The sequence below is a fragment of the Choloepus didactylus genome, chromosome 2 (assembly GCF_015220235.1).
Source record: "Choloepus didactylus isolate mChoDid1 chromosome 2, mChoDid1.pri, whole genome shotgun sequence".
NCBI lineage: Eukaryota > Metazoa > Chordata > Mammalia > Pilosa > Megalonychidae > Choloepus > Choloepus didactylus.
In genome coordinates, this window is record NC_051308.1 from 64,249,148 (window position 1) to 64,275,681 (window position 26,534).

Sequence of the window (26,534 nt, forward strand, 5' to 3'; positions counted from 1 at the left end):
GGAACAGAACAAGATTGTTTGTTCTCATCACTTTCTTTCAACACTGTACTGCAGATCCTAACTAATGAAATAAAATAAGAAAATAATAAAATCACATGAGGACAATGCAGGTCGAAATAAAATCATCTACTTGCAATGATGATATTGTTCACAGAGAATTCTATCAGTACTACGAAACAGCATACAGAATGATTAAGGGAAGTAGTATGGTTTCAGTACACAAAATTAAATGCAAAAATCAGGTGTGTTTTATTCTTGCAACAAAAAACTGAAAATGTAATTTTGAAAACTGTGTTTATAATAACAAAAAAATAAAATAGGAATAAATTTTGAGACTTGAAAATTTTAATGAGAAAATGAAGCAGAACTCAATAATTGGAAAGATGCATCATGGTTATGGCCTGGCAAACAAAATATGGCTTAGAAGTCAGTTATCACTAATTAATCTATAGATTTGATGCCAACCCTTTTGTCAAATAGATGTTTTCTAAAAAATGAAACATTTTTACTGAAACTTCCATGGAAAGGCAATCACCAGAATAGCTAAAATAATCTTTTAAATGAAAAGCACAGTTAGCTTACATATACCAGACATTAAGATTTACTATAAAGCTATAATTATAAAAGCAATGTGGTTTGGACATAAAAAATAGACAAAAAGACTAAGTAAAGAATCCAGAAGTAAAACACCAATACAACAGTCTATTGATTTCATTTCATTCTTTTCCACATATGTTCCTAGAACTGGCTACCCATACAGAAAAAAAAATATATATATCAACTCCTATATTACACCATACTCAAGCTTAATATGAGCTGGATGCTATTCCTAAATATAAATGCTAAAATAGCAAAGCTTCTAGAAGAAAATGTAGAAGAACATTCACACATCACTGCACGTAAATATTACTTGCTTCCGTAACAAAATAATTATAAATATTTTGAACTCCATTTAGTAGGTGTACTTTTTATTGGTGTGATACTAATTTGTGTATATCTAGGCTTGTACAAAATTGTTAAAATTATTGAGGGAAATGGGGCAAGGATTTCCACAGTTGGAAAAGAGTATTATAAATATGAAAATTGGGGAGGTTACAATGGACCCCATGTTATGAAATTGAAATTGGAGGTGTCAACATGATTCAGGGTTTTCAAGACAAATATAGATAGAGAAATAGAAAGACGATAGATAGATTAGAAATAGATGATAGATTAGATGATAGATTGATAGATATTTGATAGGTGATTTTCAAATGAGTGATAGGTATAGATAGATAATATTTGCAGGCACATGCACAGGTGTAAGTACAGGTGTGGGTGTAGGCAGAGCTATAGGTACAGGAATGTGTATATGTGGTGTTACAAGTATAGGTACAAATAGGCATAATAAAAGGAATTAGAAGCCATGGGACTCTAATACTAATCAGCATACTAGGTATGTTAATACAGATGTTAATTTAAATCTACCCAGTTTCTGGATGGTTTGTTATTAAGCTAACTAATGATAGGAAATAATTAGTATTTAGAACAATGTTTTGGCTAGTTTCTAAAATACTCTTGAGCACGAAAAGTATTTGTAATAGTAAATAAACATTTTTTAAAAGAATTTAAAAGCTACTACTATTACAAGTTAGGAATAAATAGAATAAATTTTTAAAGCATTAAAAGTAAAATCTTACCTATGCAGTTTATTTCAGGATCCCATATTCCATTTATGCAGACTGATTGTTGATTTTGTGAGTTTCCTTTACATTTGTAACTTAATTTTGTGTTATGATTAACTTCAAACATATGTGACAGTTTTGCTTCAGGTACAATTGATCTTGATATACTACATGTCTTAAGTTGATCTGTTGCTATAAAATGAAAATATTCCCATGAAAATATTTTAACAAAGACTCTAAGTATCTAAGTAACTACTATATACAAGAGCTATAGTCTCAATTTTTTCCTGATCATATGCCTTGAAGTGGGCTATTATACACAAACTGAACCCCTGTGTCGGGTCTTTGAAATATCAGAAAAAATAGTTGTCCTAAAGAAATTTTGCTCTTAGAGAAATTGAAGAGCATAAAAAATTCACTTTTCAGAATGATATATATAGTAAACAGTCATCACACAACTAAATTTGGTTCAACTATTTGAAATCTCTGCAAATGGACACATTCATTTTCCTGAACTCAAAATGACTAAATTATTTTTACTTTGCTAACCTTAAAACATTAATTAAGGCATGATTTGTAGGTATAGGCTATAAGAGGTTGTTGGTTTAAATATTTTTCAATAAATGTAATGAAACATAATAAAGAACTATACTTTAGGATGTATTGTACAGAATGTGAATATTTACACAGATCTTTTGTATCATCAGCAGTAAAAAACATTTATGCAATAAGAAATTGAGTGCTAAAAGTCATGACCTGTTTTCTACATGTAATCTTATGGTCTTTGAGAAGGTATTTAATACAGCAGATCGTCCTATACTCCAATAATATTATAATGCAGTAATAATAAATCTTTGCTGGCTCCTGTATAAGTTAATATTTGGACCATGAGAAATTGTTATATACATAACATATTTCAAATATTCAATGAATATGGGGCTCATTTCTGAATTTGATAAACTATCAATGTAAATTTTGATATTATTTTTTGTTACTGATCAGAAAAGCAGAGTTGAATAGGGTTTCGATAGAATAGAGAAAAGTGAAGTGATTGGCCAAGAAAAGTAATGATTTTGTAGTGTAACCTTGATAAAAAAAAATAATAATAAAAGACACTTTTAAAACACCCCAGAGGCTTGAGAATTAGCCCCTGAGAATTAGAAGGAATGACACACAACATGGTCCAGGGTGTTGAGGGAGAAAAGAAAGGTGTTCTCTGAGTGATGGAAACTGGAGGAAGATGTACAGCCAGGGGAAGGATGCACTGGTGCCATCACCGTCATTGTCATATGATTGATTGGCTTCTGCATGGATTTCTTTGTTTTGAGGAGAAACATAAAAACTGAGAAGAGAAAAGAAGCCAGAATAGGAGCATGTAAACATGAGCTCAGGGAGGGGAAAATTGAGGGAGTAAGGCCTACAGTAGATGGAAGGGGTTATAGCAAACTGAATATAGGTAGAGGAAGAACTTTATGAAGGAAAATTCTAAGCTCAGAGGACCGTAATAATTGAAGCAAAGGTTTTGGTGTAGATAAGAGTGAAAATGTGAGGGGTTTTAGCACTGTATTAATTTGGGGTTTTCCTCCCATGCTGAATGAGATGAAATCATTTGTGGAGCTAGAAGAGGACAAAGGTGAGGTTGGGTCTTGAAGAAGGGGCAGCACCACTGACAAGAATATGCTTGGCAAAAATATAAGGGCTAATAAGAAACAAGATGTTTGGATTCACTTGGGAAAATCCTATTCTTCCTGGTGTTGAGAATAAAACAGTGATCAAAATGGTTCTAATCTTTCTTCTTCAACCCTGGTTAGAAATGCTAACTTTTCCCATGGTAATTAATGTCTAGGAATCTGATGAGTGAATAAGACTAGACATCCAGGGCTGCCATTGAATGGTGGGCCAGGAAAATTTTAGGAAAGAACACATTCCAAAGGAAAGGTGAATTAGGACCCCCAAGACCCTCTCAGATAGTCATTGAAGATTTGGTTATTAAAGGGTTAGGAGGATTCAACTATAGAGTGAAGTCTATCGATTGTAATTTTCCTTTCTCAACTCTCACTGTCTCATGACATTAAGCTATACTAGTGACTGGAGGACCTGCGGCACGCTCATCCTTCAGCACATTAACTTCTCTCTGGTGCCTTTAAAAGAGATACAGAAATTATTTCATTTAGACAGTTTGGGAGAGGCTATGGTCCTCCTCACAATTATAGAGGTAGAACATAAAAATATCAGGGATGTAATGGTCCATATTTTTGCCATAAGACATATATTGAAAAATAAACAACAATTTCTGGATTTATTGTAATAGAAGATTGGGCATTTTCAGTAACATCTATAAATTTTAAAAATATTGTTGCACTTGGAATATGACTCTCAGGAAGGAATGTAGACCCGGCATCGTGGGATGGAGAAAATCTACTTGACCAAAAGGGGGATGTGAAAGGAAATGAAATAAGCTTCAGGGGCAGAGAGATTCCAAAAGGAGCCGAGAGGTCACTCTGGTGGGTACTCTTACGTACAATATAGACAACCCTTTTTAGGTTCTAGTGAATTGGAGTAGCTAGCAGTACAAACCCAAACTATCAAACTGCAACCCAGAACCCATGAATCTTGAAGACAATTGTATAAAAATGTAGCTTATGAGGGGTGACAATGTGATTGGAAAAGCCATATGGACCACACTCCCCTTTGTCTAGTTTATGGATGGATGAGTAGAAAAATGGGGGAAGGAAAAAAACAAACAAACAAACAAACAAAGGCACCCAGTGTTCTTTTTTACTTTAATTGCCCTTTTTCACTTTAATTGTTATTCTTGTTATTTTTGTGTGTGTGATAATGAAGGTGTCAGGGATTGATTTTGGGGATAAATGCACAACTATGTAATGGTACTGTGAACAACTGAATGTATGATTTGTTTTGTATGACTGCGTGGTATGTGAAAATATCTCAATAAAATGAAGAAATAAAAATAAAAAAATAAAAATATTGCTGCAAATGTATTTTTAAAATAAAAATATTAAACTTTATTAAATGTCAGTTGGGGAAGTGTATTCTCACCAATGCACTGAGGAAGTTGGGTCCACATTCCACGAATACATGTAATCGATCTGTGTCCAATCATTGTAAATGTTTCTCTGCAATTGAAGTCCACTGAATCTCCATGGTGATAGGGAGGGGAAGAGGACAGCACATCACCGTGCTCAAGGACAGGTATATCTCCACACGTTCTCTCTTCCTCTATGCAAATTTCACAAAGATATGTTTATCTTTAAAATATAATGTATGCCTTTACATGAATACAAACAAAAAGTACATTTCAATATTAATATTTTATATACATTACCTAAACATATAGGCAAAGGTGTCCATTCTCCATCAATGCATTGAATTTTCTTGGGCCCTTTCAGTAGAAATCTGCGATTACAATCGTATTCCACCACTTCACTGTGTCCATATTCTGCTTTTCTTTCCTCCTTAATTTCCCCATTGGTAAGTTGAGGAGGTGGACCACAAGATTTTACTTCCCCTACAATAAAAATACTATGCAAATTATGATGGAATTGTCTATTTTACACCAACAATCAAGCAGAACAGCATTTGTTCTTTAATTTATTAATTCCTTATTCTTTAAGTCATTCTAGCTTTCTGAAACAATGAAAAAGAATGGCATTTCCACTGATTCCAATTTCCAAGTGTCATTACTTAGATTGAACTAGCATGTTGAATGTATATTTCAGGCTTTAAATGTTCAATAATATGGACATTTTGAAGGTTTATTCAGATTAACAATATGTTGCATAAATTAAATTAATATTCATAATCCATGGAAAGATTTCATCAAAACTTTTCGAAAAAAGTACCATCACTTGTGGCAAACAGCTGATTAACATTTAACTTTGATTAAGCCACACAAAAGCCTAAATTGACTATAAACTGCTTGAATGATGTTTAGACACACTCAATGAAATTGGAGGTGAGGCCCATGTAATATCAAAGACCAATATCATGGTGGCTGGGATGGTTAATTTTGTTTGTCAACTTGGCTACGCTTTGAAGTCACATTGCATGGCCTACACACACACACACACACACACACACACACACACACACACACACTCTTCCCATCTATATACTTCTTATATATGTATCTCCGATATATATGCTTCCTATATACATTTTCTATAGATACACTTCCTATATATATATGTAAACACACTTCCCATATATAATACTTCCTATATATATACTTCCAATATATATTTCAAGAAACAACAATTGGTGATTAAGCTTCTAATGGAAGCTGAGGTGTCTGGATTAATTGGTTAGATTTTAGACACACTGAAATCCCACAGAAAATGGAGGGAAAAGTAAGACATTGATACTCAAATTCTAATTCTTGTTCAGCAATTGTGAACAAATATTCACCTTTACATGTTGGTATATTTGGGGACCATCCAAAATGGTAGCATTGAACTGAGTTTGCTCCAACAATTGTAAGTCTTCTTCTGCAGGAGAATTTCAACACTTCTCCAACTTTAAAAATATCTTTCTTGGGGTTAGCATCTAAATCTTCTCCTATACTTTGGAACACTGCATGACCTTTCTAAAAAAAAGGTAAAATAATTAAATCAGAATAATTTATCCTTGGCAAATTTCATAAATGACATGTAAGAATGAGGCTGCTGTGTACTGCACACACAGAAAGGCATCAAATAAGCCTGCTTCCTTGGAAAATCTTATATATTAGGTTTTGTATACCCTCAGATGTCCTGAAATTGTATCTATAAAGTCAACTTGCTTGGATTAGGTCTCATGTTATCGTTAACACTTGAAATAATTTAATTTTAAATCCTCCGTTCTCACTGCTTAATTTTTAAAGTTAAAAATTGGAATATAAAAATTAGTCATTTTATGAACAAACTATCCAAAAGTCAATCATCATATCATCATAATATTACAGATAATTAACTATTTATGAAAGTAATGTGAGTAAAAAAGTAACCAAGCAAATTTGTTTTCATTTTTGATTTTATGTTGAATTTAGCAGCTTGGATGACGAAGTCGTCTTTGAATGTGAATCACTGGAATTCGTCCCCCCAAAATTCTTTTCCATTCGACACCTCAATTATTTATTAGCATGTATGTTTGTTTATATAGTTTGCGTTCATTTTATACAAATTATTTTTCTCAACATATTATTGTAAATACTGCTTGATAAAGGAAAAAAATGATCTTGGCTGTTGCAAATTTTCCAACTACTATATTTACATAGAGATAATAACTTATCTCTATATAAATGTTTTTATCTCTTTAAATGTGACTAAAGGAAGAGATTGAATGGACAGACCCATAAGTTAAGATATCTGTTCTTGTCCAGATGCTAACATCATTAATCATAGTATTGAACTGAAAATGTTTTCAAGTATTTTTTTACTTGTCATTGACAATTTAACGTTGTTGAAGACACTATAGTTTTAAATGGTTTATAACAACAACTTTTGAAACCTTTCACCAAAGTATAGAACCCACAGTATGTATTAAATAAACTAAAAATTATCCAACCTGCATGAAGTTTTTTGCAAATTTCTGAGGGAAGAATATTTGTTAAAATGTTATGTATCCTTTGGTCATTCAGTCATTGGAGAAGTAAACAGTGCTGCTCATTCCTAACAATGTATTGATTCACATCATCATCAAGTTTGATAAAATTTGCAAAAGATAACATTGACCAACATCGGTTTCTACTGCTGTCTCTGTCACTTCAATTTCCTCTCCTTCACATTTTCCTTTCATGTTTCATAAAATACGTATGTCCATGGGAATTCTGTATTCAGGATTTTGCATTCTTTTTTAAAGAAGGCCCCTCAAGATTGTATAAGCTTCTGGCTTCATAAAACCTGGATCTTCCTCCAGTCATGTGAAAAATAATTGTATGATCATCTTAAAAGCTTCTCACTCAGAATTAAATCCAAAGTCTTTACAATCCAGCCTTGTTTGTCTATCATTTTATGCATCTCTGCCCCTCTCAATCCACAGTCCAGTTTTTGTTTTTGTTCTTGTTTTTTAATTTTGAATTGTTTAAATAGGTCAAGTTCATTGCTGGCCCAGCTGTTACACATGTCCTTTCCTCTACCCTGAATGGTTCCTCTAATTTTCTTTGTATGGATGCTGTCCTAGACAAAACAGAGCCCTCAGCCTGATCCTATTTTCTATCTAAATCCTTTACTCCTTTTTTTTCTTTGAATACTATTTTATATAAAATATATAAAAATTGTATTTATCTTCTGGTTCATTTATTTGTTTTTGTTTGTTTGTTTGTTTTTATCACTCTCCAATATTGGAATGAAGGATCTGAAAAGGCTGGCCCATGTTTGTATTTTTCCAGTTTCTGGCACATAACAGGTGATTATTGACAGTCTGAATGAATGAAAGGCTTCTCAGCTTCAATATTTATAAGCAAGTCTACCTCATTCTGTAATGAACTTACTGTTCTTTCCTCTAGAGTCTCTATTTCAAATTTTCAAACACCCGGAGTTTCTTCTACCTGTACCCCAATGCAGCACTCAGTCTCAGATGACCTTGTCTCCTACCTTGTGTAGAAATACAAACCAGCAGTTTCTGCTTCTTTACAGCATGATTTATGCATCACTTTCCTTCCTTCCTCCTGCTACAAAGCTGTAAGCAGCCCTGTTGCAACCAAAGCCCAGTCTCATCACGGGAGCCTTGGTTTCTCTTCCCATCCACTCACAAGAGGACAAAGACTGCGCTATTAATCAGTCTGTTAAACTATCTATTTTAAATGTTTGTTCTCTCCACATTTAGGACAACACTCATTTCTATATCCCAGATCTGTCCCCCTGGTCTGCCTCTCCACAGGCATCATCATCTGTTATCAATCCACCCCATTTCTCACTCTGTAGGAATTCACTGCTTCATCTCTTGCCCACCACAAGCAAAGCATGCAGGAAAAAACTTTCAAAAATGCAATTCTAATGTAATCATTTCTTTGCTTAAAAGTATGGCATGGCTTTTCCTCAAGCTTGAAACTAAATCCAAATGCTGACACCCCTGAAATTATCCGGATAATCTTGCCTTGAGCTCCTACCTAGCCTCAGGTCATAAAATCCTCCCAAATATTAAACTGACTCTGCTCACCCTGGTATTTCCAAAATAGACTTTTACTTTCAGAACTCTGCATTATCTCTGCGTGGAACAAAGCACAGCCACCCAATTTTACAAAGATGAAAGCTTCTTTTCATTCTGGGAAAACAAACAGCTATCTTGTCAATAGCCAATTGTCCACAGAACTTGTCAATGTTTGAAAAAGAAGAGTTCCTGGCAATAACTGGAGAAAGTAATAAGGGGAAAGGTGTAAAGCAGAAAATTTGGATGAAAATAGCTGGAGAAATTAAACAAATCGAGTGACCCTTTTTAAATAACCTGAAAGTTTCTATCTGGGAATAATTTGAAAAGGATTTATAACTCAATCACAAAACTGTAATGTAAGTGTCCACAAGAAACTTTAATTCGATGTAGTGCTTTAAGATAGAGTCTATCCTTTGGGCGTCAAAACACAATCCTTTCCTTGTCACATTAAGTAAGAAAACACCTGATTTTAATCCTTGTCCTTAAAGTATCCTCTAAATAAATCAATCTGAAAAAAAAAAGAGTACTTTTTTTTTAATTCTGAAAAAAGAATACCTGAAATAGAGTACTTACCGAGACATGTGGGTGTATTGGACCAACCATCCTCACCGCATACTATGGAGCCTGTGGTGCTTCCGTCTCTGGTTTCATATCCATCGTTGCATTCATAGTCCAACTTGTCATTGAGCTTAAACCAGGTGTCATCTCTTCTGGGCCTGGCATTCTCAAATACTGGCTTATCACAAGATTCTGTAGCATAATAAAATTAACGTTTCATTTCTAACATTAATTGAATGAACAATGAAGTAAATCCTTCTCAGAAGTATAAGGTTTTGTCAGTTAGTACATGCTAATAAGTTAAGTACCATTTAAAAATAATCTAAGAAGAAAAGTGATAAGATGTTGTCCTATTGACATACAGTAAAAATAAAAATTATTTCATATACACCATTCTTATCATCAATTAAAATCTCTGAAAAATTTATATTAACAATATTTTTGTCAAGCCTATTTACTTTTGTGAGCTTGTCATATGTTGGTACCAAAATAGGCCATTAATGTTGTGTATTACATTCTTGAGGACATTAGATGATATTTTGTGAACTTAGAGGCAATATAATGATTTGCAGGTGTGAAATATATACAAAGATAAAAGAATTAACTGGATAAAAAGGTCAATGTATTTATCTACATATTTTCTTTCATCATAAGAAAATGTTTTAATAGATAATTGATTATAATTTAATATAAAATGAGTTGACATGGGAACAACTCTTATCGTTTTTTCTTTAGCCCAGAGAAATCATGGAAATCGAAAGAAAAAACAACAAAAAGCAAAAGTGTCAGAATGGATTCATACGTATACTTCAGAAGTATCACTGAGTGGCTTAGGGATAATAGAGTTAGTCAATGAAGTAAACTCTGCAAATTGTGTTTAGAAAATCTCCATAAACATTTAGGTAGAGGAGAGAGAGAAATATTTCTATATTTATATATATTTTACACACACACGATTTCACAAAGTGTTTTATCTATTTTTTCAAAAGGAATCAGATAAGGCCCCCAATAAAGAATTAATTTAAAGAAAACATTTGTAAACTGTTTTCAGAAAATGAACAATAACATAATAACTTACTTACTAATGCATGTGGGCTGAGCTGACCATCCGCTATGTAAACACGTAATCGACCCTGAGGTTTCACCCTCTGGTGTTACATATCCTTCTTTACACTTATATTGTGTTTGTTTATTTAAGGGATATGTATACTCATATTCAGAAAAAAACCCATGCTCAATATCTAATCTCGAACATGTTTCTGAAAGGGAAAATGCACAAATATATGTTCATTAGACATGTTTATAAAGAGACAAAAAATGTCACAAATTAACTAAATAGTAAGTAGAGGAACACATTTCTTCTCAAACACAACAGAAATCCGAAGACCCAACAACACTTCCTAACTCATTCAGTGAGGCCAACATCACTCTAATACCAAAGCCAGATGAGAATATCACAAGAAATGAAAATTACAGACCAATACCTTTAATGCATACAGATGAAAAACCCTCAACAAAATAATAGCAAACTGTATACAATAGCAAATTAAAATGATTCTACACCATGATCAAATAGGATTTATTCCAGAAACACAAGGGTGGTTCAACACAAGAAAATGAATCAAAATAATAAATCACACTTATGGAATGAAGCTGGGACGGGACAATAAACATGACCACCTCAATGGACCCTGAAAACAAGTGAACTAACTCAGCATCATTTCTTGATAAAAGCACTCAAGAAACTGGAAATATTTGGAATCTTCTTCAACATGACAAAGGACATGAAAAAAAAAAAAAACTATAGTTAATATCATTCTCAGTGGTGAAAGAATGAAAAATTTCCACCTAAGATCAGGAAAAGGACAAGGAGGCCTGCTTTCATCACTGCTGTTCAATGTTATAGTGGAAGATCAAGCAAGAGCAATTACTCAAGAGAAAGAAATGAAAAACACCCAAAATCACAGATGATGCAATTCTATATAGATAAAATCACAAATAATCTATATGAAGTATGAAGGCTACCAGAGCTTATGAATGAATCTAGCAAAGTGGTAGGGTATGAGATCAACTTGCAAAATTCAGTGGTGTTTCTATATACCAGCAACGAACAATCCCAAAACGGCAGCTCCAAGAACCCAACCCTATAAGGAAAATGGACAGCCTACAACTACATGGGGTAAAAGACTACACTGGAAGGCTATAGAAGAATACCTAATGCCTGGGATGAAAACCTAGGATAGAGTTTATTTGGGATTTGGAGCATTCAAAATTGCCATGTATTCTGGGGGATTTAGAAAGCCAGATGCATGTTGAGGTCAGGACACATGCTAAAAACATCCTAAGAAGACCTTAAGCTTTCATGTCTTACTCAGAACAACAGGAAGTGAAAGCTAAGACAAAAATAAGTAGCTGATTCTGTGAGCTGCAATATCCAAGGAAGTGGCACAGAATTTGATTGCTTGTATACTTTTTGGAGAAATTGCCTGTCCCATCAGGGGATGTTCTTAATCTCTCCTCATAAATTCATCAGGAAAGAAGGAAAATGCAATGGGATCATTAGACACAGAAAGCAATGACAGGCCACCTACCAACAGCATACGGGGTATCCCATGGGTGGCATGTGGATTTTCTTGGCTTGATATCCACAATTCCAGGGAGATAACAAAAGTCTTAGCCAGGAAAAATACATATATATATTTACATACATACATATATGATTCTAAATCTTAATTCTCATATCCAGTTACAAAGGCAAATGTCTCTAACACTATTTAAGGCTTACAGTAGAAAATGCTTCAGATTGGTCCTCCTAATTATATATCATCTGATCAACGAGAGCATATTTTACTGCAGGTACAGTGCTAACGATGGGCTAAGAAACATCATATACAACAAACTACACTTAAATCTTACCCTCCCACAATATAGTGGGACTGACTGAAAATTGGAATGAGCAAATGAAACGCCAAATTATTAAATGTGGTAGGTGTGGTGATAAAAGACTGAAGAATGACTTGCACAAGTGCATGAAAGTGGCTTAAAACCTTAACATGTGTGAATATAAACACACCAATGGATGAATTGTTGAGATAGTGTGCAGAGAATGGGGAAAAAGGCATGGGGTATAACACAGGAAATTAAATAAAATTATTTGCTACTTCTGAAAGATTTTTCTTTTACTCTTCCTGGTTCTGTAGACCTGGAAACTTGATTGCATTTTCCAATTCAGAGGAAAGATCAATTGCTAACTTGACACCACAAATAATATATCGAACTCCGCATGACCAAACTCCTAAGGGCATTATGGATATACTTTCCTCTCCTGTGCCTAAACTTGGATAATGGTTTCTAATACTTTCTCACACAGTGGATAAGAGCATCTTATAAACTTCCTTTATAACCCTCTTCTCTATATTATTGAAAATGGACAAAGAAGGTGTCAACGGCCACATTGATACTGCCGCTATTACTAACGGACAATCTTCCAACTGAACCTGATGGTTCCGCCCTTGGTTTGCTGGCTGGGTAGTCGATCTGAGTGAGTATGAACATTAAATGAAAGAGAGAAAGATTGCTGACCCAATTATTAAAATACATAAGACCAAAGCCCAAGAATAAACCAGAGAATGGTAAGAAAAAATTAGGTTGAAAGGTTTGCACTAGATGTCCGGACATACTATAAATCAAAAGTAGTTAACACAGTGTGGTATTGGAACACTGATATAAAACTACTTATTATGGAACCCAATATTTGCATAATGTAAAAAGGAAAACTAAGATTGCTTGGAACATTGTGGAAGATGGAAAAAAATAATAATCTCTTAGCTGTGTTTACACATGCCCATGAAAATGAAGCTATTTGTCTGGATAAATCTCCCCATTCTTTGAAGCTGCAGGTCAAGGATGGGTTTGGGAGGCTTAAAGAGCATTGAATTTGGAGTTACGTATATAAGTAGGTCATTCAAAATTTTAAGCAATATTGATTTTAATAATTTTTAAAATTTCAAATCACCTGAGTTAAAAGAAATTTCTTAAAGCTTAAATATAATGAAAATATTATTTACAGGAAACATAATTCATAATATCTAAAATCTTCTCATAAGCAAAAATATATAACACAAGACAATTGTCAGACATTCCAAAAAGTCCCAAAAAACTTTAGAATATATCAAATTGAATATCAGGAGGCTCAGTAGCATAAAGATATCTATTCTTCATAAATTGATCTGGAGAGCCAAGGTAATTCCAATAAAAATCTAAACAGAGATTTTTGAGGGAACTTGTTGAGGAGAATTAAAATACATAAGACAAAAGTCCAAGAATAAACCAGAGAATGAAAAGAAAAAATTAGGCTGAAAGCTTTCCAATAGATGTCCGGATGTATTATAAAATCTAAAGTAGTTAACACAGTGTGGTACTGGCACACTGATATAAAAACTACTTATTATGGAACACAATAGAGGATTCAGATTAATAGTCATTATATATGTTTATGATATATGATCAGGGTGCAATTACAGATAACTGGGGAAATGTTGGATTTCCATACCATGCATAAAAACGAACTCGAAATGGATTAAATCTTTAACAGGGAAGGCAAAATCTCAAAAGTTTTTAGAATAAAATGCTTCATTATCTCTATGCCCTTGAAGAAGACCTGATAAATATTAATCATCAAAAATAGGTTGATCACTTTGATTGTAGGAAAAAATAAACTGTGTTCACTAAGGTTTTCTTAAAGAGAAGAAAAACACAAGCCGCAGAAAAGGAGAAAATATTTGCAGTAGCTATACTTGAAATTTATATTAAGAATATACTACAAATCCCAATAAATCAATACAAAAATACAGAAAAATATGAATTTAGAAAACCATCAATTTCCATTGCACAGATTAGAAAAGTAATTACCACTAAGTATTTTTTACTGTAACTCTTTAACCGAGTCCAGAGATTAGAAAAGCTTTTCTGTAAAGGGCCAGATAGAAGATCTCCCATATACCAACTCAACTCTGTTTGTAGTGTGAATGCAGACAATCAACATGAAAATAAATAGGCATGGGTGTGTTCCATTAAACTTTACAAACAAAGAAAAGACAACAGCCTTGATTTAATGAGAGCTACAGTTTGACACCCCCAACCTAAGACATCATAATTAACAAAGCTCATTAAAAATATACCATGCCTCCACCTTTTGTCTATTTGTGTAATGGTGCTATGAACATCGGTACACAAATATCTGTTCAAGCCCCTGTTTTCAGTTCTTTGGGGTGTATATTAAGAAGTGAGATTGCCAGGTCATATGGTAATTATGTTAAACTTTCTGAGGAGTCAATAAATTCATTACACCATTTATAATCCCACTAACCAAGTATAAGTGCTCAAATTTCTCCACATCGTCACCAACACTTGTTACTTTTTTTTGTTTGTTTTTTTAATAATAGACATCCTAGTGGGTATAAAGTGGTATAGCACAATATTGGGAGCATAATTAGTGTCCTTGGATCGTATACTTGAAAATGGCTAAAATGGGAAATTTTGAGACGCATGTGCGTTATTAAAATAAAACTTAAAACATACCATGCCTTTTAAGTATTATTGTAGAAAAGACACATAACCATCTATATTGGCACCATACTGTATAAGTTTTGGTAGTTTGCCTTTATTTCTAACAATAAATTATCTCTATATTGGTAATAAATTTACTAAAAATAATATGTGGACATAATACAAGTTTTAATTAAAATATATCTTCAGTGTTTGATGCTAAGAGTTAATTGGCACTAACCTCAAATAAGCTTTAAATATGTTCCTCTGTATTTTGTCTTTTTAATCATTTCATTCTGCTATGTCTATTATTTTTTCATATACCCATTTCAGGCCAATAGTATGTCTTTACTAAGATTTTACTCCATGGTATACCCAAACTATACACCAGCTGTTGAAGTCCAAAGCTATCAGATATAAATAAGAAGGGCTTAAATAAGAGACTGACAAACTGATATTGGGAAAATCTTGCCAAATCAATATGAATAGAATGACTTCTGCTGATCACTCTCAAGCTCTGGACATAAATCCTTTTTGTCTTAGTCTTCAGGGTTGCTACATCAATTCTCACAAACTGGTTGGTTTAACAATGGAAATTTATTATCTCATAGTTTGGAAAGCTAGAAGTGCAAAATCAATGTACCAGCAGGCCACACCCTCTGCAATATCTGTGACTTTCTGGTGGTGACTTGCAGGCAACCCTTGGTACTCTGGCTAGTAGGGGTATCTCAGCCTCCAACACATGGCAATATCTGTCTCCTTCTCTGGCTACTACTAACTGGCTGAATCCGAGTTTTCTCTGTTTATAAGGACTTCATTCATATTGAATTAAGTCCCCACCCTGATTCTATTTGGCCTCATCTTAACAGGCTCTTTGGAGATCCTATTTACAGAGGAGCCCACACCAGAGGACTGTGGGTTAACACTTAAACATGTCCAGTGGTGGACATGATTCAATTCTAACCTCTTGACAACGACAATTCCCTATTTGTGTATTCTCCCTTAAAATAAAGGATGCTATTAAAACATTACCAAGGATGTGTACCTCTACTCAAAACAATGGTATGTGAGACCGTCCAAATGTAAGGGCCATAGATTTTCTTCTATTAAAAATGGCCAAAAGCCCTTTGAAGGAAAAATGATAATTCAAGGTTATCACTGTGTGATTTGAATCGACAAAAAAATGTCTGTACAGAAAAAAATTGATTTGGATTAAAAGTGGCTTTACTTGGCAGATTTTATATCTTTAATTATTCCTGTAAATGATAAGTTGTTAGAGACCATTCCACGTTGGATATAGAAACCAAAGTTTTGGTAGTTCACCCTCAATTGACAAGTATAATTGACAGGTAAAATTGTACCCTGACAACTACAATTCATTTTACAAATGAAAGAAAGTTTAAGTACTTCACATTTGATTATTGCATTTAATTTATGCTTTATCATTAGTTACAAAAATTCTTATAAATTTGTAAGCAAAAACATGAATTTTGAGTTACATGATTTCAGAGAAAATCAGTAACATAAATTTGGAATTCATCATCTATCAATAAGCAGACCCTTGCATGTACTAGGAAAATGAATAGAAACATGTGTGATGCATTAGCTGAAGTATAGAGAGTAGAAATCCATTATTAATAAGGAACTTTCCTGTATCCAGTTAGTGCAAAATTTATTTTTTAAAAATGAAGCATGTTTTAAAAGAGAGTGTATATTCACCTAATTTGGGGTGTATCTTTTTATATATCTACTTGTAACAAACTTTCTTGCAAAAGAGATTGACTTTTCCCAGTGCCTTTGCTTGGCTTCTCCTTCCCCAAAGAAAGCAGGACTCTAAATAAGCACAAGCTTGGATTTTTAAGTTGGGTGTGAACTTGTGACTGAGAAATGGAAAAAAAATGAAGGAAAATGTTTTGTAAAAGTGTAGTCTTGTGTGTGTGAGAGAGAGTGAAGCATTCAAGAGAACAAGTATGGGAATTGTAACATTTCTAGGAAAACAGAGAGATTTCCCATTGTGAAATCAAATATGCACTAAGAGGTTTGGCTGGACAGCCGTGACTGAGAAAAATAAACAGAATAATTAGATGACTTAGAGGACATGCTGCACTGAGTGAGAAGTCCATATGAAACTCAGCACTTAAGTCTTACCTTTGAATGCATTGAAAGCTACAATGAGAGTTTATTCTCAATTTTATCTTTAACACAGAGGAAAGACCTGATTTCATATAAGTGGTCAATAAGTTATGATTGGATGATTATATTTATAATTGGATGATAAATTAACCATGATTATTTCAGAGGAACTCTGGAAGTGAAGCATTTGGTGGAGGGCACTGTCAGAGGCGGGGATGAATGCCTGCCTTTGTTTAGTCTCCATAAATACCACGAAGGAATACAGCGGGACCACATACCCTCGGCCTAACTCAGAGCTAATATGGGTTATCATTGTCTGGTTTTTAATATCTTTCTAAAAGTATTTTGTTAACCGTGCCTGAAAGTGAAGATTGTTCAGAAGGAAATGTTCTTAAAGAGGCTGCTTTAGGAAAGCTAAATTTATTTTAAATTTTAAAATCAGCTCCAAAATTAACTCTAGTTTTTGTAAAAGAGAACTGAAGTAAGATTTATACATGTAATTATGAATCATGTGGTTTGATGTTCAGAAGGACTCTCAAGGTGTCGACTCCTCTTCCCCCCACAGTACAGCAGCGTCTCTGGAAGTCGCCCTCTCGGAAGCTCACTCGAACAGCGGTGGAACTTGCTGGACCTGCGGAGCCCACACTACACGCCTACTCTGTCCTTTTCACGAATGGTTGCAAACATCTCAGACAGTAATTGCCATGCTACAGCTGTATCTTCTTGGTATTCTTCTTAAAGTATTTCTTAAACCCACCAACTGACTTTATTTTCACTTCTAGGCCATGATCATTTGAAACCATCTCTTTTAACAGTGGCTTGCTAACAACACCATATTCTGGATATAATTTTTGGAGGGCAAAGAACACAGTTGAGATTAACTCTGTCTCTGAATAAAATCCTTCCTTCCATTATGAAAACCTAGAGAGTTAGATTTTTCTTTTTCCAACACCTACATATTTGTTGATTCATGTTAGACCCAGAATTAATTAAAATCTCCACTTTCTTTCATTTAATGCCATTGTCAATTGAGGGTTTCCTCATCTGATATTACTATTACTTTTTAAAGCTAAAAGAAGGGCTATAGAGGAGGCAATATAATTATTTGAGAATTGGGTGTGCCTGGAATTAGGGGCCTATTATAGTTTTGGCTCTGCTCTAGAGGTGCTTTTAGATAACCAACCAACAACTTAATAAGCTACTGAAACTTTCTGGTCCTCTTTCTTTCTATCTTCAGAGCAAGGGGCTTCTAACAATTAATCTCAAAATTGATCTTCGAGATATAAAATTTGATGCTTTATTTTTCAGACATATTATCTTTATCCTTGAAGAGTAGATTCCTATTGAAATTAATCCTCTGGTTCAGAGACAAAAAATAAACTACGTATTTAAAAACCTATAAGAATTAATATGATTGATATAATATATTACAAATGGGATAGAAAAGAAAGATGACATTCCTTTACATGAAGGACTTGGACTCCATCCAAATTCAGTGCATACAGCATCTCCTCTTTCACTGTGTTCAAAAACCATTTAACATTGATATTTGAAGTCACTCATTCTAGTTATAAACACTCTTATGAGCTATAGCAATTCCATTTTTAATCTGTAACTTACAGGAAATGTCTAAAAATAGTAAATTCCAAAATTTTAATAATGAGCTGAAGGACTGTGACCAAGACATAGGCCTATGAAAACACAATTTTTTTTCCACTAGGTAATAAACCAGCCATATAAAATAAAAGTTCTGTTTTGATTTCATACTTCATAAATGATTTATTTATTGCTCTTACCATTCATTGTTGTAGGAAGTTAAATTTTGTTTAAAATTATGTTGCCAATTTTTATTTGGTTTGGGGGATCAGTTAGTCCTCTTAAAATAAATGGTGGCCAGTAACATTCTTTACACAGAAAATTGAATATATATATATACATATAGACTTACTGTGATAAGTATTTTCACTAAGTAAGGTTAAAAATCATATATTTCTACTTAACAGAGAAATTATTGATTGAACAGTTTGTGGAGGAAATTAATTAAATCATTTTCGTTACCCTCTAAAAAGTAACTGACCTGCTTTTATGACTTTGACACTACCTTCTCTCAAATATGCTTCTCTGATATTATGGCAACAAACTACTTTCCCTAGTCCTGGTCTCCTGTCTTTCTAATCCATCCTTGCATAACTTAAGACTTTCACCATGTTGCTTCATTGCTCCACTTAAATCTTTCAATGATTCTCATGTCAATGTGAGCAACATCCAAATTCTTCAGTGTGGTGCATATAGAAACTCAGAACCTCGTGCTAGCCTATCCCTTACCCATCACTCTCTTCTCCCCAACCTGCATCCTACACTGGGGTCTGTAGGAACAATGAACAAGTATCAGCAGAGCTCCATGCTCATTGAAGCCTTAGTGCCCTTACAGTGATTCCCCTCCAAATCTTCAATCTAAGAAATTCCCAGTTTTCTTTTAAGACTTACCTTAGTCATTTAAGTCATACATCAAGATATATTATCATTTAAGACATATTATCAAAACAACTCATGGCCTTTAAGACATACCGTAATCAGCTGTCAAAAAGTTTTTACTAACCACAGCTATCTACTGGTAAGCATGGAAGCCCCTTCTTCGTGCCTCCAGAGTATACATATTTGCTATGCTGATTATACATATTAATTTATCATTATTGACTCAAAGAATGAGTTTTACTCAAAGGGGCTCTTAAAAAGATGTCTGCCTCTCTCTGCAGATAGATTAAACTAAGGAATTGCAAAGAATTTGAAGATTTTCTATAATGTTAAACAATAAACAGGGCAGAAATTTCTGCTGTAGTGACATTAAAATGAAATATGGTTCTAAGATAAATACTTTGAGTGTAACATTTCATTACAAAAGTCAACATCATCAGATTGTTCATGATGCACAAGTCAACAGTATTCAACTAAAGAAATCTTGGGTTACACTTTACTACAGATTTGACATTTTGAGGCAAAGCTCTATTTAGTGGCTTCAATTCTGCTCAGCAAGTATTTATAATAACCCTCAGTGCAAATATAACAAAAGGCCACTTCTTAGGAGAGTTATTCAAACACACACTGCCGTCATGATACATCAGTGGAAAGAGTTAATAAATGTCAGCCTTTTAAAATTTTTAAAAATCTACTCTGGAAGCCAGTATTACAAAATTACAACTTGAAACACAAATGCTTGACATCTACTGCAGCATATAATGGCAAACCACAGCGTAATGATGGTTAAGAGTTTGGACTTTGTTAGTAGATAACATAGATCTGAATTTTATCTCTACCGTTTATGCCTTCATAACCTAAGAGGGTATATAATTTAACTGTTTTCAACCTCAAATCTTTCAGATATAAAAGAGATATGATGAAAATACATAAATCTTAGAGTTGTTTTGAAAGAAAAACTCTGAGGCGACAAAGACTTTACTGTTCCTTAGAACTTCAAAGGACAAGTTCACGTGCTCATTGCCTGGACAGATCAAGGGAGCAGCTTTGGGGAGCCGTGGAAGTAGCACCTGGTGCCCTGCCTGCTCCCATGGCCTGTGCTGTTTGGAGCCAGTCTACACTCCTATCGTGGGTCCCTGGCCTTGTTCTGCTGGGAAAGTATGCCCTGGGAAATTATTTTACAGCATGCCACTCCCTCCCAGAATTTGCCCTCTAGGCAAAAGAGCTTGAGAAACCAATAAAAGCAATGTTAGAAACTTTAGAGGCAAACATCTGGGGCAAAGATTTCCTCCTTTAAACAACTGGAAGAGGATCTGTCTAGTGGGGAATAGAGGGACCATTCAAACTCCTGTAAACAAGGAACTACAAAGCAACTAAGGACAAGCCCACAAGACACATCCAGAAAAGACAGGGAGGACACTGTAGTTTGCATTTACCCTGGATGGAGTTTCCTGTTAGGATGGCTGAAATTCAACAAAATTGCTCTCATATCTCTAGATTATTATGATATCAAGAAAGAGACACCTCAGGGAATGAATCCCAGAGTTAACACTTAAAAATATTAAGATGTACAGTGGGCAACAAGATTACAAGACAAACAAAGAAATACAAAATGATGGCCCATCCAAATGAAGAGGATAAACACCCAGAAAATGGCAATGAAGAAGACCAGAATGTGAGCATCCCAAACAAAGATTTCTTAAAAATGATCTTCAATATGCTCAAAGAGATAAAGGAAAATACAGAAAAAAAAAAGCCAAAACAAAACAAAACTATACAATTTCAGGAGAACAACAAATAAGCATTATGAGAATGACCAATATGAGAATCTTAGTAAAGTTATATAAATTTTAACAAGAAACCTAAGAGGAACACTGGAATTGAAGACCACAATAACTGAAATGAAAAATTCTCTGGAGTTTTGAAACAGCTGATTGGAGCTAGTAGAAGACAGATTCAGCAAACTCAGAGACAAGACAACGGAAATGAAACAGGCTGAGCAGCAAAATGTAATAAGGATTATAAAAAGGGAAAATGGACTAAGAGAGTTCTGAGACAACATCAAGCATGCACATTATGTAACATAATGAAAGAAATGAAGAAAGAGAAAGGAGCAGAATAGTTAAAGAAATAATGAGTCAGTACTTCCCAAAGTTAGCAAAAGGTGTGAATATGCAATCTGAGAAGCCCACAGAAAATCAAACAGGATGAATATGAAGAAAACATACCCTGCCCTATATTGATCAAAGTATCAAATGCAAAGGACAAGGAAGTATTTCTGAAAGCTGCAAGAGAAAAATGTGTTATGTACAAGGGAGTCTCAATTAGACTGAGTGCCAATTTTTCATCAGAAACCACGGATGCAAGAAGGCAGTGGCTTGAAATACATAACGTGCTGAAAGAAAACAAGGATCAACAAAGAATTTTATCTCTGGTGAGACATTCTTTCAAAAACAAGAGAGAGATTAAACATTCCCAGGTAAACAAGGGCTGAGGAATTTCTTCAGCACTGTACCTTCTCTACAAGCAAGGCTAAAGGGAGCTCTTCAGACTGAAAGGAAAGGACACTAAAGAATGGTTCAAAGCAGCATAAAAAATAAAGACCCCATTAAAGGTAAACATTTGAGCCATTATAAATGCCAGTACCATTTAATTGTACTCTTTGGTATGTAACTTTAGAATATAAATGAGTATAGACTGAGAAAGACAAAAATAGATAAAACACAAATAAATAAAATCAGAAATGAATGGGAGACATTACTATTGACTCACAGAAATAAAAATGATCATAAGAGGATACAATGAACAATGATATGCCAACAAATTAGACAACCAAGATGAAATGGACAAATTCACAGAAACACATGAACAACCTCACTGACTCTAGAAGAAATACAACACCTAAACAGACTAATTGTAAGTGAAAAGATTGAATCAGTTATCAAAAACCTCCAAAAAAGAAAAGCCCAAGAAAAGATGGCTTCAGAGGTGAATTCTACCAATCTTTCTAAGAAGAATTAATACAATTCTGCCCAAACTCTTTCAAAATTTGAAGAGGATGGTACACTACCTAACTCTTCTATGAAGCCAGCATAATCTTATACCAAAACCAGATAAGATACTACAGAAAAGAAAATTACAAACCAAATTCTCTAATGAATATAGATACAAAAATCCTCAACAAAATACTAGCAAATCAAATCCAACAGCACATTAACAGCAGATGTCCACTGTAACCATATATTTTCGACATCAACTGCAGAACTTGTTGGAGCACCTAGACAAGAAAAACAAAAGTTATCCAAATTGGAAAGGTAGTAGTAAAACCTTCCCTACTTGCAGGTGACATGATCCTATATTTAGAGAATCCTGGAAAAAAAAAAAAAACAACATAAAACAGCTACCTGAGCTAATAAATGAGTTCAGCAAAGAGGTGGGATAAAAGATCAACCTGCAAAAATCAATGGTTTTTCTATACAGTAGTAATGAACTATTAAAAGAGGTAATGAAGTAAAAAAGTCCATGTACAATGACAACTAAAAGAATCAAATATCTAGGAATAAACTTAAACAAGGTTGTAAAAATCTTGTATACAGAGATATATAAAACATTGCTAAAGAAATCAAAGAAGAACTGAATAAATGGAAAGACATTCTGTGCTGATGGATTAGAAGGCTAAATGTCATTAAGATGTCAGTTTTACCTAAATTAATCTATAGATTCAATGTGATGCCAATTAAAATTCCAACAACCTATTTTGCAGACATGGAAAAGCTAATTATCAAATTTATTTGGAGGGTTTAGGGGCCTTGAGTAGCCGAAAACATCTTGCAAAAGAAGAATAAAGTGAGTGGACTCATGCTTCCTGGCTTTCAAGCATATTCTGGAGCCACAGTGGTCAAAACAGCATGAGAATGGCATAAAGATATATATAAATATAAATCAATGGAATTGGATTGAGAGTTTAGAAATAGCCCCGCACATCTATGGATAATTCTTTTCTGACAAGGCTCCCAAGTCCTCTCAACTTGGACATAATAGTCTCTTCAATAAATGATGTTGGGAGAACTTGGAAAAGAAGAATTAATTGAGGACACACACTTCCAATCCTAAAACTTAATATGAACAACAATTTCAGAACAGCATGTTACTGGAAAAAGGAAAGACATATAGTATGACAGAATTTAATTGAGAGCTCAGAAATCATTCCCCACACATGTGGCCAACTGATTTTTGCCAAAGGGAAAGACAACTCAATTGGGTATTAATAATCTCTTCAACAAATCATGATGGGAAAACTGGATCATCATCTGTAAAAAAGAAAAAAAAACTTGAAGGAGGGCCCCCGATCTCACACGTAATACAAAAATCATTCAAAATGACCAAAGAACAAAATATAAATGCCGTAACTATCAAACTCCTAGAAGAAAACATCAGGTAGCAACTTCAGGCCCTTGTGGTAGGAACGGTTTCTCAGACTTTACATCAAAACTGAAGCAACAAAATAAAAAATAGATAAATGGGACCTCATCATTTTTTAAAAACCTTTGTGTTTCAAAGGACTTTATCATGAAATTAAAACTTCAACTCACAAAAGGGAAAATTTTTGGAAACCAGCTATCTGACAAAGGTTTAAAACCCAGAATATATATATAAAAAATCCTTCAACTTACTCACTAAAAGATAACTCAATTTAAGAATTGGCAAAAGAATTAGGTAAGCATGGCTCCAAAGAAGATATACAGATGGACAGAGAGCACCTGAAAAGATTCTCAACATCACTAGCCATCAGAGAAATGTAAATCAAAACCACAATGAGATACCATTTCATGGCACTCAATTTAAAAAATGATACCACACTAATGCAATATGTCAATAATAGATCACACTACTGGATCAAAAATGACTTATTTTTCACTGTAGTGGTCTTGTTCTAAACTCTTGCATTTTGTGTGATGTTTCCCTGCTTAAAACCTCCCAGTTGTTTCTCATTGTACTAGGAGTAAAATTCATATATATTGAGCTTATACAGCCTTTAATAAAATAATTTCATACCCCAGCTTTTAATATGATCAAAGTAGCTTCCTAGTTTTTCATCAAACAATAGATGTCTTTTAATGCAGCAACGCTATTGCATGGATCTGGCCTTTTCTTTCAGATCTTAACCTTAAAGTCAAAAACTAGAGACGACTTCCAAAACCATCTTTCATGAAATGTTCCTTCCCTTCCTTGAATTCTCATAATTTTTATACTATCATGTACATCATTCTAAACCTTTATTTCTCTTTTCTTTATTTTTGTCATTTACGTATTTTTAATGTCTCTCTCTTGGCATTATATCTGTGAATTAAGAGACAGACTCTCATGACAACTGTATCTCCAACACTTATGGAAGGAGTTGGCAGATAAAATATTCACAGTAAATATTTTCTAGAATAATTAATGATAATTTGTTTTCACCACTAAATGTGAAGAAGTAGTGTCTTTGACTGTGCTTTGGGTATTTACTACCTAGGTTCACAAATTCCTTATGCCAATTAAACCTCTGTTTTGTACCACATAAAAGCATAGGGCAATCTAGTAGACTTCTTGCTCAAATGTGTTCCTATTTTTCATATTGTTTCCTAGAAAGAATTTCAATGTTCCAATAATACAGAAAGTTAAACTTAAATTTCTGAATTAGAATCTTCATACAATCAGGATATTATCATTAATTTTTGTTATTTTACATAAATATAGCATTTACCAATAAAAACAGTGATCAAATAATTTTATATTCACATGTATGATGCTGTAAATGTAATGGAAATTGAACTTTATGTGAAATTTAATTTTACCTTTACATGATTTTGTATCATTTCAATAAAAACAGTAAATATATATTTCTTAAACATAAAAGAATCTTTTAAAAGATTTTAACTGTGTTCTGTCTATTATTTTCAATTTTGCCTATATTTAAATCATATCTTAAGTTAATGAATAATTATACTTTAGTTTACTAAACAAGTGATAAATTTATTTATTTAGCTTAGTATTCCATTGTATTAATGATTTAGAGCAGGGAAAATCTATAAGGAAGAACACCAAGGTATGTGTTGATGTCACTTTTAGAGTTAAATGATGTGTAAATTGTTTAGAATATTTCCATGATTAAAATCACATAGAAAAATGGAATATCTGTGGAGAGCATGATGGTTCGGTCCAAGTGGGCATTTAATTTATATAACTTGCATATGAGAGTACTGATTTTTTTTAAATGACAGGCTTTTAAAAACATATAGTGAAGAATTTATTATTAGTAATAGAAATCATATGCATTTATATTTGCTTCAATGTTTGTCAAGGAACTGAGTAAAGTAACTAAAATTTATTGTCATTGCATGTTTGTAATTGACTATATATTCCACTTTTTGTTAAAGAGATACTCCTTTATTCATACTTCTCGTTTTGTTTAAACATTTAATTGCTAAAGATGATGATAACTTTTAATAGATTTTTAATGTATAATTGGCACCAATAAACCATACAAGTTTATATATTCAATTTGGTATTTTGACATATAATAATTAATGAAGGCCACAATGAAGATAAGGAATCCCTCCATACTCCCAGGACTTTCTCTGTAATGGAAATAAGACTTACATAAAATTTTGACTCCAGATATTGGGCTTTTAATGTGAAAAAATTCTAGATTTTATTAGAATATTTACACGTCTCCATAAACAGAATTGGAGGCTTTTCCTATGTGGAAGTGGAAAATAAAGAAAGCACAGCTTAATTTTTCCCTTATGTGAATAAGAGATAATTTTCCATGAAGATATACTTTATTATAATCTCACAATACAAATATTTCTACAAGTTGATTCAGCCAAAACTCAGACCAAGTAGTAACACGAAAGTAGATATGACACAAGCTACATATAAAAGAGAAGCTGAGTTTTCAAATCTGTTTCCAACCTACTTTTCCCTCGAGCGAAAACCCACAAGCTGAGAATGGCATTGATGAGG

General features: G+C 33.5%; 1 protein-coding gene across 1 annotated transcript in view; it reads right to left on the reverse strand.

Annotated features, from left to right (window-relative positions):
* The window catches only part of LOC119511807 (complement factor H-like), a 237,720-nt gene that overhangs the window by 36,804 nt on the left and 174,382 nt on the right, over positions 1-26,534 (reverse strand). The window contains 7 exon segments of the mRNA XM_037806329.1: positions 1,680-1,856; positions 4,725-4,904; positions 5,011-5,193; positions 6,093-6,246; positions 6,248-6,270; positions 9,387-9,563; positions 10,454-10,630. Coding sequence (XP_037662257.1) covers positions 1,680-1,856; positions 4,725-4,904; positions 5,011-5,193; positions 6,093-6,246; positions 6,248-6,270; positions 9,387-9,563; positions 10,454-10,630 — 1,071 coding nt within the window.